Source organism: Battus philenor, unplaced genomic scaffold (assembly GCF_028537555.1).
Source record: "Battus philenor isolate CCGP_79_NKW_IND1 unplaced genomic scaffold, ilBatPhil1.0.hap1 SCAF_18, whole genome shotgun sequence".
Lineage (NCBI taxonomy): Eukaryota > Metazoa > Arthropoda > Insecta > Lepidoptera > Papilionidae > Battus > Battus philenor.
In genome coordinates this window covers 3,191,103-3,204,920 of record NW_027181680.1, presented here as the reverse complement: position 1 = coordinate 3,204,920, position 13,818 = coordinate 3,191,103, and the positions used below count along the sequence as shown (strand labels likewise).

The following is a 13,818-nucleotide window of genomic DNA, read 5'->3' as shown; positions in this document are numbered from 1 at the left end:
CCAGTTACATTGTTATTTTATGTTATATTATCTGTTACGTATTACAGTTACCGGAAAAAAGTTAAAGAGCTGTCATCGAGTTACCACAACCGACCGATGTTACCAACCGTGGAAGTGATACATTGGGTGAACAAGGCAATTCATACCGGAATTCGACATCATCAGCATTATACATTAGATGGTCATGTCAACAACATTTTATATTCAATTTCTGTTACTACAGTTGTAATAATCGTAGTTAAAATTATATCACTTCCTTATCTGTCACGATTTCTTTATAGAAATCGAAAAGTACCAAAAAAATTATAAACTATTAATTCGTTATTAAATTTTGTTTTTATTTTTAAAGTATACTCGCCTCCCCTTTTCATTATTGTGTTAATAATATTTTTAAAACATTAATACAGTTCTATATAAATTTCCTAATATAAATTTTAAATTACTGACAACTAATAATCATTAACTAAATTCGAAAGTATTACTGAGGCAAAATAATGTCTTTAAGTAAGAAAAGGACCAATATTTAGCCACTTCCGCACATGCAGTGGTAGTCATGCAATGGAATGCACCGCCCGCCAGCCCGCTGATAAATGCGTATGCGGCAAACAATGCGAATCACACAACCACCACCACCAAATTACTCAACATGTATTTCACCCTTCCATGGGGCATCTTCAGGAGTTTCTTAAACTAACTACTAACTAACTTTCCATTAAATAATGTCTTTAATTTTCAATATTTAATTTTGATGTACATGTTTCACTTCTAAATTTTCAATTAACGTAATAACTGTAAAAAAATGAGTATCTTTTTTGTATAACTTTCAAAAACTTATTTAATTGCGGCTGGAGAAAAATTTTAATTTTGATCGACTCGGACTAGGGTCGGGGTTGACCACCCCTGGAATATAAGAGAAGTTTGAATTTTTAAAAAGTACAATTTATTACCACATAAATGATTGCTAATTTCTGAGTAATAAATATCTGAAGTGGCAGTTGGTCGGGCACGTCGTTCGTGTAACGAATGACTGTTAGGGCAGCAAAGTTCTTGAGTGACGACCACATGCCATTAGATGTAACGTGGATAAGTCTCCCACTGGGGGGATCGACGACATAGTCAACGCCGACAACCTTTGGAGGAGGCCTGTGACTTGCAGCGAGTGTCGAACTGGTATGATATAGAGAAATTCTATGTTATACATTCTATATTAGAAATCTTCATTATTATTTTATCCGTTAAGCGTCGACTGCTTTATAAACTTGCCTCATACATTTCCAAAAATATCAGTTGGAAGCACTACAACCTAAAATGAATTAATAATTATTCTTCTTTACATTTTAAGTTTAATCACTTTTTCCTTTTGTCCCTGAATAATTTTAGAAGAACTTTAACTATGCCATTCAACTTTTTTAATAAATTTTCTAACATATCCTAATAAAAAAAGTAGCCGAGAAATCATGTAGAAACTTAAAATGTTTCAGGAATTATTACTACTCGATCGTTATGAACTTCGCACATTTGACAATTTGGCGCGCATTTCGAGCGTTTGACAGTTCACGCGCTGCAAATTAAAATTTTCGTTTGACAGCTGCATCAAAATTAATTTTTTATTTCACATTTATACTTTTCATTTGAGAATTATTTATTCAATAAATAAAATAATCACTGGAATATTTGCAAATTTTTTTTATCTAATGAAATATGACCGGCAAACATGACTTCTGGCAGTACAAAGTCTGTCAATGCAGCTATTGTATAAATAAAAACTAAAGATCTTTGAGAGCTAAGAAGTAGCAAATGACATTTCAATTGTGACGTATTAAGATTGTTTATTGTGCTGGATAATTTGCTATTTTTTTGTAAATATATTAATATTTGATATTAACTCATTATTTTTAACTTTTTTAAATAATTTTAGCAACGTCTTTTATCTAGTATGCTAGGAGTTAATCTGATATTTCAAAGCACGTTCTTGTTATTGATCACGTCTTTGATTAATACAGAAAGAATTTTAGTGGTTTCTCCCATACCAATAAAGAGCCATGTGATTTTGAACCACGTCTTGGTCCAGCTGCTCTTGGAGTCAGGATATAAGGTACTAAATGTTTAATAGTAAATAAACGAAAGTAACCGGTATAACCCTGCGGTGACAAGTGGCAATGAACACGCCATGTGGGGGTCAGAACGAAATGTCGCCAAGGCCTTAAGGTTTTGAAGTAATGACAACGAATCGCCAAATGCGTTGTAGAATGTGTTAAAGAAACCGTTTTGTATAATTTTAACTAATCTATTGCATTAGTAATAAAAATGTACGTTGGTACCAAACTGATCATAATATCAAAAAGAATGAAACTAATAATGTTGCTAGCACAGTTACATTACAAGTTGCCAGTTAAATGTTTATTTTGCCACAGATTTTTAGTATATTTATTATTTAAGGATATTACAATATTAGTTTTATTTATGTAAGTATATTTTTATGTATTGTACACAACGTTCTTGTTAAGGAAGTCGGAAGACGCCTGAATAAAAGACATTCAATCCAATCCTTTTTGAAATCTGTGAGGGAGGCCTTTGATTATTCAATACTGATCACCGTACGGCTGAAATTATGGTGTTGATGAAATATAAACTCATAATTGAATATATGTAAACAAATCAAGGTTCGATTATGACAAGCATTGTCTCATAAGCTACAAGGGACTCTAGTGAAACACACCTTTAAAGTGAAAATTATAAAGTTTATAAACAACCCCTGATGATAACCTCTAATACTTAAAGATCGCCATCATGAACAAGGCTTTCGCTGCCCATATCCAGCGACTTCTGAGAAATTGACTATGTTGTCGGTCTACCTGGAAGGGGAACCCAGGCCGCGTCTAAAGGCTCGTGTTTGCCTAAGATGAAACTTTCCACCGTAAGTAGCATAAGCGATGTGCCTTGCCTGCTGATACTTCAGAAGAACAATTCTTAGAGCTATATCGGTAACCTTAGTTCGTCTACGGTTTTTATTATTTCTGATTTGATTTCACAGCAAAACTCCAAGCATAGCACTATCCAATGCTCTCTAGGTGACCTAAAACCTTCTTATAAGGCCCATCGTGTACGACTTCGACTTATAAGTATAAACCCAGATATATTAATCATCCGAGTAGAGCTTTTTATTTACTTGTATAAAATAAAAAGCAATTAACTCCGTTGATTCCTTTAAACGTATTTTTTTAATATATAACCATCAGTAACACTCTGTGTTTTGCACTAATTGGTGTAACTTTACTCCTGAGAATGCCCCGTGGAGGGGTGAAATATGTGTTGGGTGATTTAACGGTGGCAGTTGTGTAAATAGCATTGTTTGCCGCATACGCATTTATCAGCGGGCTGGCGGGCGGTGCACTTTATTGCACGACTATTGTTGCATAACGAAAGTAGCTATATATTGGTCCTTTTCTTACTTAGGATGGACTACAGCAAAATAACGCCTGAATCCATTAGATTATCACTTTAAATTAATATATATAGAAACTTTTAGGTAACCCACATAACAGTGGCTCCACAGAAAACTGGTCACAATAATCTACGTCAAATCGATGTGAGTTCTAACAGTGTTCGTGGTAAGTATCTCTATATAATATCAACAACACTAGTGATAGTTACTAGGTACTTTGTAGTTCAAAATCCTATCACATTCCTCAGCATCGTCATCACCATTTAACTTCCATTACTGGACACAGATCTACCCCATAGATATTCAGTAATAACTTTCACCTATATTCTAATAACTTTGTTTTAAAAATTAACCAAAACTATCTCTGTCAAAACTTGTTAAAACAATTCTTAACGCTTTGTAGTTTTGCTGTTTTATTGGCAAAATTGTATATATAGTTTTTCTAGATATACTAAAATTAGGTACAATTGTGGTCGCAAAAGTGCCAGTCTCCGCCCGACATGTGTGAGCGGTAAGAGGAGTAGGGCTCCGTTGATAATACGCACATGAGATATTTGTAAAGATAACGATAAAATTAATTTATTCAAAATTGGAATTTTTATCAGAACTCTCATTCATAACTTATCATTATTTGTTATATACTATTTTATTTTTGACTCTACTTGAAGGTGTTATAGTTCAACACATCTTTTAATGGTTTAACAACACCTATATATACATATACACTAATATATATAGCCTAAATTAAAGCAAAATGATCAAGCGACATCATTCCCAAGGATTCTTGTCATTTAAATATTCGTTTATTGTAGGATAAGTCTTTTCGTCAATATACTTTTACTACGCGTTTTAATTTAGTTAACAGTAGTACAATATTTTTTTGCGGATTTTTATTAAAAAATCGGACTTCTTATTAGAAATGAATAAGATGATTTTTGCAGTCGGAACTTTGGTACAGCCAATTTTTCACGGTGCCTTGTAAATGCACTATGGGGTCCCTATTTTATTTAATTTATAATTATTATTTTAAACGTAAAAATATTATAATAAGTATATTATGAGGTCGCTATAATAATATTGACTGTAAAAAGATAAACCTTTGGATAAAAGTTTCTTGATTAATACACACAAATCTGTTTATGCGATTTTAGTTTTGTTGTATTTTTCGTGCGGTATATGAGTTTTAAATAAATTGTAACATTATATATATATTGATTAGGCTTTCTATGAAAATAGTAGCTAGAATCTTATATATTTAGCAAAAGATATATAAGAGTCAAGTGAAACAAAAGCTTATTTGCCATTTTTATGCGTTTTCTTTTAGGCGGTTCCTATGCACTGACTAAAAACAGTTTGAATGAGTGTTTTTACTGAGTTTTTAATGAGTGTTTTAATTATACTGTATTTTTGTACTTCATATATCTCAAGTATGTGATAGCCGCCTAGCTGTCACACTTTGAAACTTATTGTGTTCGTAAAGTATTTTAGTTTTCGGATATGTTGTCAAGGATTTTTTTTATATTTTATTGAACACCATAGAAAATTAAAAAAAGAAAAACAATTTATATTGAAGTACAAGAGGTGGCCATATAGCTCGAGACTGTCTCTACCAGACAACTTCTGGATGAAGGTGAGAGACATAAAAGATAGGGCAGTTTAGGGTGTACATACATTACCATAAACACATGCATATATATAAAATCACATATATATATATATATATATATATATATATATATATAAAGATATTTTCAATAATTGATAGCTCATCTATCTTTCATTAATTAAATAAAATTATTTTACAGCAAAAATGGTTAACGTGAAAAGTATACTCAGCAACGCGAAGACAGAAAGCAGTAGGAAGCATTTCACTCAGTTAGTGACGAGGTTATTCAGTAAAGTTTTACAACACGATAACGCATACAAGCTGCTCGAAGACACTAAAGAAACCTTCGACTTAGTCATAGCGGAGTGGTTGTTCAGCGATATGTACACTGGGTATGTTCTTATTATTAAATAATTTACGTCGATTACTTACTTTGTATCTGCCGCTCAACATAGAATCTCGCTGACTGTACATGCGGTAATCTACTATCACATCCGATACATTCAGACTCCGTACCATTTTGCATTTGCAGACGACTTAACAACATCACACAGACCACGTACACTTACACATCGTCGGAACTGGCCCGTAACCAACCGGTCTTATCTGAAACGAGACCAAGTCCTGTATTCCAGGAGACACTAACCCCACTCACACTAGAACGACACGTTGGTGGAATTTTTGCCACCTCTTCTGTCAGCGCCAACGCTTTATGTAGTGCTGTTACTGTTACTAATCAAAGAGCAGCAACTGACCAAGTCGAGGGCGTTCTTGTATTAGATTGCGAAACATTTTATTGAGGAGTGACAACCCAAGCTGAATCTTTCATGGGGTTCCTTGAGAATGGTCACTCTATGTAGCACGCGTCGAAGAGACCTAAGGACTTGTTGCCTTCCCAAATTGGTTAAACAGAAGTATATTGCGACCCGAGCCGAAACCCCCTAGGCAGTGGCGTAGCTAGGGGGTGGCAAGAGGGGCGGTCGCCCTAGGGCACCACGGGCAAGGGGGGCACCCAAATTGAAAATATTTTTTTTGATGAACAAAAAAATGTTAAAAGAAAAATGAAAACCACGATTTTAACTAGCGATGTCAGTGTTCAGATCTCCAGTGGGGCCTTTTTTTGCCAAAAATGACATATTCAACAGATTAGTGGGGCCCTAAGAACATTTACAAATTTAATATATGCCGAAACTGGTTCGGTACAATACGATGTCTATGTGTTACTTTCAGAGCACTATTCTCAGTGTATATGCAAACTGACCAAATTATCCATATTTTCTCGTTTTGTAAAATTCGTTTATGTTCATTTATTTTTTGCATGTAGGGGTTGGCCCACCTCCACAATCGTATCAAACGGCCCAAATTTATCGAAATAAGTATTAAAAAAACCATAATCGAATTTATTAAAAAATATATAGATTATACCAAGGCTTCTAAAACTGAGTTTCGGACCCCCTAGCGTGTCTCCTGAAAATTTTAGGGGGTCGCGAGATTTCGAAAATATGAATTTCTATAAGACTTTTTCCTTTTTTATTTTTTTGGAGGGGGTCGCTAAGGAATTTTTTATTGAATGGGGTCGCGAAAAACTTATAAACCGAAAGGGTATCGCGAGTTAAATAATTTGAGAAGCCATGAATTATACCATAAATCGCAGACCTGCTAACATCTGTTTCATCCGAAATATACTTCATTTTCATGCCTAAACAATTTATATATAAAATGCGCATAGTGGCCGAAATCGCCATATGTTAATTTTCCAAATTGTGTTATAAAATAGAGAAGTCTTTTTTTACATGTTTTCTGTGAACACCTCATTCGTCCGTCAATAGCGTGGCGAATCTTCCCTTTTCAATATGCGTGGGTCAGCCGCATTCACAATATTTTACAGAAACATTTACTAGTCGGAGTTGGTCATCAGGTTCAAATGCGTCCCGTTCGGTTTATGTTATTTTTAAAATTTCGGCTAATTTCTTTTTACAAGGTAATTTTTTCGTTTTATTTTTGGAACCCTCTCCCCAAAGCTACCAACGCCCGTTTTTTTAATCCTTTAAGATAACTAAATATGTATTTGTTAAAAAAATTTTTTCTTTAAGATAGCACCTTATATTTTTTGTAAATTTTGACCTTCAAGATAGCACCATATGGCGTTTTCAGAAAAAAAGATTCATTTGAAGAGAACACCATATGAAGTTTTAAAAAAAACTCCCCAAGAGGACACCATATGGTCTTATGTGCGTGAAAAGATAAACTCAGTAAAAAAATGAGGGGGGGCACCTGACCACAATTTTGCCAGGGGCCCCAAATATTCTAGCTACGCCACTGCCCCTAGGCCGCCCTCAACCTTTTAAAAGAAATCTTATTTGCAGCGCAAACTGCACTCTGCCACTTTAAACCTGCAGGATCTGAGGTCCTGATACTATTCCTCGAAATTGATGATCACGTTCAATAGTCGTATTAAAAACGCGATCATGAAGGCCCAAGGCCTCTATCGTCAAACTAAGGCTAATAAATATAAAAATTAATAATTGACATACAATAATAAAATAACGCAAAGAAGGCGATGTACGAAAGGAAATATAACAAAAGGAATGCAAAGTATTGTAAAGGGAGAAAAGAGGATTGAATAGATGATATTAAGAAGGATGATAGGGCAACACATAAACAACACTGCAATGAAAATTTATTAATTGTATAAACATACCCTGATTTACACATAGTAAAGGAGTAAGAATTAAAATAAAACCCACAGAACCTGTAAAAGCCACTTTGATAGTATTGTAAGTGCGGTCCATAGAAGAAAACCTAATGATGAGTTGGTTGATAATTATAAGCAATAGTCAATAAGAAACCCGACATATATTGTAATAAATTTAAGACATTTTCTGTTTAATCATGTCCAAAATAACGTAAACCAATTTTACCGATGAAATTGTATTTGTAAAACCAGTAACCTGAAGCCTTAAATTCCTAACGTAGCTTCTTAAATTAAAGAAGAAATCCTTCATGTTCAGACTTTGTAAAAGGATGTAAGCATTTAACACAAGTTAATTTTTACAGACTGGCAGCACTATATGATTGTCCATTTATTTGGTTTTCATCTACAGAACCCCATTGGATGCTGTTACGTACAATCCACAAAGACAGTGCCTCACCAAATCTTATTAAGGATATGTAAGTGAAAAGTGAAGTAACTTGATTTTTTTTTGGATTTATCAACATTAATCGTTAACAATTTTTTTCCTATTTTTCTAATTTCCCTTTTTTTGTGATATGTTGATGTGTAATAAAAGAAATATGCAGTAAATAAATAAAATCAAAATAACAAATAGTACACTACTAGACCTATTCTCAATTTAATATTTAACGAATATTAAATCTTGTATTAATTTCTCTCTAAGTAAGAAAAGAACTGATATAGCTACTTCCGCTATGTAGCAGAAGTCGTGTAATAAAGTAACACACGTAACATTACTCCTGAGGATGCCCTGTGGAGGGGTGAAACATGTGTTGAGTGATTTTTCGATAGTAGTTGTGTAATTCGCATTGTTTGCCGCATACGCATTTATTAGCGGGCTGGCGGGCAGACGACTACTGCTACATAGCGGAAATAGCTACACATTAGTCCTTTTCTTACTTAGGATGGACTTGCGCAAAGTAACGCCTAAATCTATTAGATATTCAACTTCTCTCTATTCATGGTTACAAAAATGGTACTCAAAAATCATCACATAAACATCATTGCAGCCGTGGGAAGTCCACTGGTGGACATACATAGGCCTTCCTCATTGATTTCCAATTTCAAACAAAATGTGTGTTTAAATTATTCGAAGAAACACATCGTTACCTGAGAAATTTGCCTTCACATCAGGATTATTATTTCAATCGTATGATGTCCACAGCTGGGCAAAGCGCGATTTCATAAATTTCCACTCATAAGGTGTAAATTTCTGTTGTCCTACGCTAGTTTAGAATTAATTTACGTATATGTAGATATTAACCTATTAGAAATTTCAGTTTTCCGATATGAAATCTATGGAAAAAAAAATTCTTCTTGATTTAAATGTACATTTTAACTTACAGTTACGAAAAAGGGACTTTTACAAAGATATTTAGACCATTGATGGCAATGAGAGGAAAACCAATGCGATCATACGAAGATATGATGTCGATTGCATCTCTTGTCTTAGTGAATTCGCATTTAGAACTAAGTCAAGCTGAAGACTGGCCAAATGGTTTCAAATCTATCGCCGGATACCATATTAATGAAAACATAAAACCATTGCCAAAGGTAAAATTTTCTCTAGGATAATTTAATCTATATTATTTGATTTTGAACTTCCATAAGGACAAATCGAAACTGGACATTATAAGGGCATCGTGAAAAATAAACAAGACACCGATGATTTAAAAACCTAAGATTGAAGCTAGGAAATAGTATAAGAGACTTAGTAAACACTGACAAGCGAAAAGGCGAACGAAAGATTAGAATTTTAAAAGAATAGATATTAAATGTAATTGTAAAAACAAATGCTTCCGTCCGAGGTACGTCGGCCGTATAGTTGAAAAAGAATCCTGGCTAGTTATATTTTATTCAAACCATCATTTTAAAAGTAAGAATAAATCCATTCCATATTTAATTTTATGTGCAATTAACTTTTACGACTTCCAGGTTACTTTAAAAACTGATGTATATTTTAATTAATTTCTTTTGCATTTATTTGGACAACGAAAATTTAGTGTAACATGTTATACTATGGCATACGTATACATATGGAAATTACGTAATTTGTAGCAAATATACTTTATATATCTGCAATTTCTCTACGAGATCGAATCAGAAGTAAGGAAATCCGTAGACGAATAAAAGTTATCGGTCTAACAGTGAGGATTTGTTTGAAATATCAGTGAGATGATCACATAGCGCAAAAAACGACTGGTCGCTAGGACTGTGAGGTTTAGGTTCTCTGGGGTTTTTCGGACAGACAATCGGTGGAATGGGATTTTGTCAAGGTCCTCAGAAAACTTTGGATGCAGGTGGCTTTCAATCGGACTTTTTTGAAATTTACGAGGAAGACCTAAATTCAGCAGTGAACATCCTATGATTGAACTGGTGGTAGCAAACATTTGTCAGTATAATAATCGATTACATTTAAGACCATCAAAAAAGAAATTATTGGTAACATAAGCGCTTAAAAATTTTCACACAACACTTTCTCGTTAAAACTTTCTGCTATGTGCCACTAAGTATTGTAAATATTTCCCTCCCTTCTTAGGATTTAAAGAGAATAATGGACAACGCGAAGTACGGAGTGATATACTTTAGTTTTGGATCGTATATGAATGGTCAAGATATACCCGAAGAACAAATACAAAGGCTTATCAATATGTTTGGTGGATTAAAACAGACAGTTCTCTGGAAACTCGAGCTTGATTTCCCTCGATTGCCAAGAAACTTGTACGTTTTGAAATGGGCTCCACAGCAGAGTATCTTAGGTAAGTTATGATTATATATACAGTTTGATTCAAAAAGAACGCCTTTATTTTAACTTGTGCTAAAATCTGTATATATTGGCGTAGCTTGTAAATTTTGTTTTATCAACATTCCAAATTTGACTACCCTATAGCTGGCAGGTCTGGTTGACCTTGAGATGGCACTAATGCTCTTTTCCATTCGTTTTTTGCCTCATTTTGTTCTAAGTGTACGCACATTGCTGAGCAATTCAAAAACATTGTGTACGTCATAACAGAGAGCGTAGTATTTTGTCTTTTGAAAACCGAATCCAATGAAATCTGATTTTTAGAAACAAAATAACATAAATTATGTAGACCGAAAGTTTCTGAATATATTGCCTAACACATTGTTTATGTTATTGTTATTCCAACTATTTCCGTGCCATACCTCGCCTAACCCTTTCTGAAATTAAATAATGATTAATTAAATGATTGAATGAGTAAAACTCGTGTTAAGTCAATTATCGAATTACCTAGTTATAAAATCAAATTACCCGCATGTGGGGCGTAGGCCCCTCACTTTAATAAACACTGATTTTTCAAAAAAAAAAGTTATTGGCAATTTATAGTCTGCAATTAGGAGTGCCTAAAGGTACTGTGTGTGGTAAAAGTCTTAAGTGGCAGTAGGCGTGGAATATCGCTTGTACAACCAACCACCATTGGGGCCAAAAATTATCGCGAAGCAAACACGATCCGGTAGACACGGCGTGGGCAAGCCCTCCACTAGATGAACCGTTGTCATAGTCAAGGAAGTCGCTGGATGGGGGCATGATAACACTGGTCGTCTTGGTGATCTTTAGGGAAAGCCCAGGTCCTGTAGTAGGCGTATATTAGCTAATATAATGATGATGGCGATGAAAGGTACTGTGAAGTAGAATAATACCTCGACTTGTGCAAGGCAACAAATTAATACATATTGTGAAAAAGAATTTTATGAAATTCTTTTTCACAATATGTACTCATTAAACTTAGACTTAAAACTAGAAAATTCTTGAAACACCTTATAATTCAATTTCAGTATATGTTTTATACTATTTCTCATAATGTATCTAATATAATCGACTTAATTAGCGAATTATTTTTCTAAGCGAAAATCGAAGAGCAGCTTTTTTAATTCGGCTATTATTTTTCCTTTTTTATTAAAGCACAAGGATGGTTCTTATGTAGAGAGAAAGAAAAGTTGGAAGGGAAATAAAAATCTATTACATTTACTTTTAAAATTAAAAAAACGTTTGTGTACTATAAAACAATTACAATGAAAATATAATCACATATAGGAAATAAACAAAAAACTTATCGATGATAAGTAACAGTTGTTTAATATTAAAACATTAACTTAATGTTGAAGTGATTACTCGGAAATATCAATGAGATTCATTTATGTATGTTTTCAATTGAGACATGTCAACCAATTTTTATTTACTCGGAAATATCAATAAGATTTATTTATGTATGTTTTCAATTGAGACATTAATCAATTTTGATGGTATAAAACTCGTTAAGATAACTAATTTAATATCAAAAAAACTTTTCAGCCCATCCGAACTGTATACTCTTCATCACCCACGGAGGAATTCTGTCGAAGATTGAATCGATTCACTTTGGTGTTCCGACAATTGGGATTCCAATATACGGTGATCAATTTGTCAATATTGAGGCATCGGTGATGAAAGGCATTGCAATGAGGGTTGATTTGTCGGACTCGTTTGCAGAAGATTTGAATAAGGCAGTTGTGGAAATGTTGGGTAATCCGAGGTACATTAAGTTTTTTTTTTTGCTTTATTATTCCTTGCATATTTACCCTCATTGCTAAGGATCGTGATCCTCAAGACGCGGATTGTTCATCTTTAATATCTTACGCCACCTACTGTTACCTTAAGCTTCAAGGAGCATAACAAAAAAGAGTGTTATGTCTACTAAGATTTGAAAAGTTTACTTACAGATTTTTCTCTTTTGAATATTATGACTGAGGATGTCATTTTACTTAGATTTAAGATCTTTTACTTTAAAAATAAAATATAGTTACCCGTCGAGTCTATGTGTGCCTCTTTCTAATTTAATTGATATACGGGATGTGACTAAGCCAGCAGAGAATCACAATTTATTTTATTTTTATCGCAAACTGTATTTTGTAGGAGAGAAAGGACGCATAGAATATTTTACTTTTTTATTCATCACAATTTTTATACATTACAAATAAATTTTGAATTTGAATTTGAATGTTATCCATTTCAGTTATCGCCGTGAAGTAAAGAAGCTATCATCTATTTACCATAACCGCACAATATCACCCAGAGGAGAACTTTTGCATTGGGTAAACCATACGATTCGTGCTGGAACTCCGTACCAGCTCCGGAAAAGCATAATTGATGAACACAAGGAAACATTAACCACTACATTAGTCGTTATTATAGTTTCAATGACGTTCGTTTTTAAACGGATTTTACGTAAACGATTGTATAATGATAAATAAATTAGAGATTACAAAAATATATTTATTACATATGTTTTTTATTGTCAATATTGCTATTGTATTTGGCCGTATTGATAATATCATGTCATAGGCTTTCACTCGGTCGCTGAACTGCACACTGACCTTGCTACTATATTTCTATATGTAGTATGTTAATATATTTATAAATGCTCCTAATGGTCTCAGTAATTATCATTTATAACTAATGGTCCTCGTAACTACCGAAATCAATCATTTTCCTTGTCTGTTCCGCGTAGGTTTAATGAATTAGAATTTGATATGTATATATATCTATATATATAAAACCAATCCTTGACAATTTCTGGCCTCAATCTAGAAAATGCATGTTTTTCTTATAGTCAATAGTACGTGGCATGCTTACGTGTCGGCGAACCATCCGCTTTATTTGTTTATTTATATTCTTGCGCCTGACCAAAAAACAATGAATGTCGTTTACCACAAGGTGCTTGAATGAAAATCCGATTCATAAATTAATCCGAGTGTATCCCAATCTGCACAGCATAATTTTCAATCATTTTTTTTAATTTTTATTCTCATTCTGTATATGTTCATCATCATTCATCATTCATCATAATAAAATACTTTTATATTTCTATCTATATTAATATCATTTTGTATCATTGTATTACGTTCATCAAAGCCTAAATTAGTTCAGCTAAAAGGTAACACGACATTCATTGACTGTTAGGCGGTACGAAGTTCGCCGGGTCAGCTTGTTTATAATAAAATACCACTAATCGAAGTTAAAAAAAATCATATAAC

General features: G+C 33.5%; 1 protein-coding gene across 1 annotated transcript; it reads left to right on the top strand.

Moving 5' to 3' along the window:
- The first annotated feature begins 1,936 nt into the window (after positions 1-1,936).
- LOC137920447 (UDP-glucosyltransferase 2-like) lies at positions 1,937-13,035 on the top strand. Its single transcript, XM_068763813.1, has 8 exons — positions 1,937-2,095; positions 3,530-3,602; positions 5,251-5,443; positions 8,109-8,222; positions 9,132-9,339; positions 10,325-10,544; positions 12,098-12,317; positions 12,798-13,035. The coding sequence occupies exons 1-8, from the start codon at positions 1,937-1,939 to the stop codon at positions 13,033-13,035; spliced, it is 1,425 nt and encodes a 474-aa protein (XP_068619914.1).
- Positions 13,036-13,818: the final 783 nt, after the last annotated feature.

Bases quoted from the DNA above. Each gene is read 5' to 3' on its own strand.
- LOC137920447 (XM_068763813.1), top strand. From the start codon at position 1,937: ATGCTAGGAGTTAATCTGATATTTCAAAGCACGTTCTTGTTATTGATC. The intron at 2,096-3,529 runs GTACTAAATGTT...AGAAACTTTTAG, and splicing joins TCTTGGAGTCAGGATATAAG to GTAACCCACATAACAGTGGC. The intron at 10,545-12,097 runs GTAAGTTATGAT...AAAACTTTTCAG, and splicing joins TCCACAGCAGAGTATCTTAG to CCCATCCGAACTGTATACTC.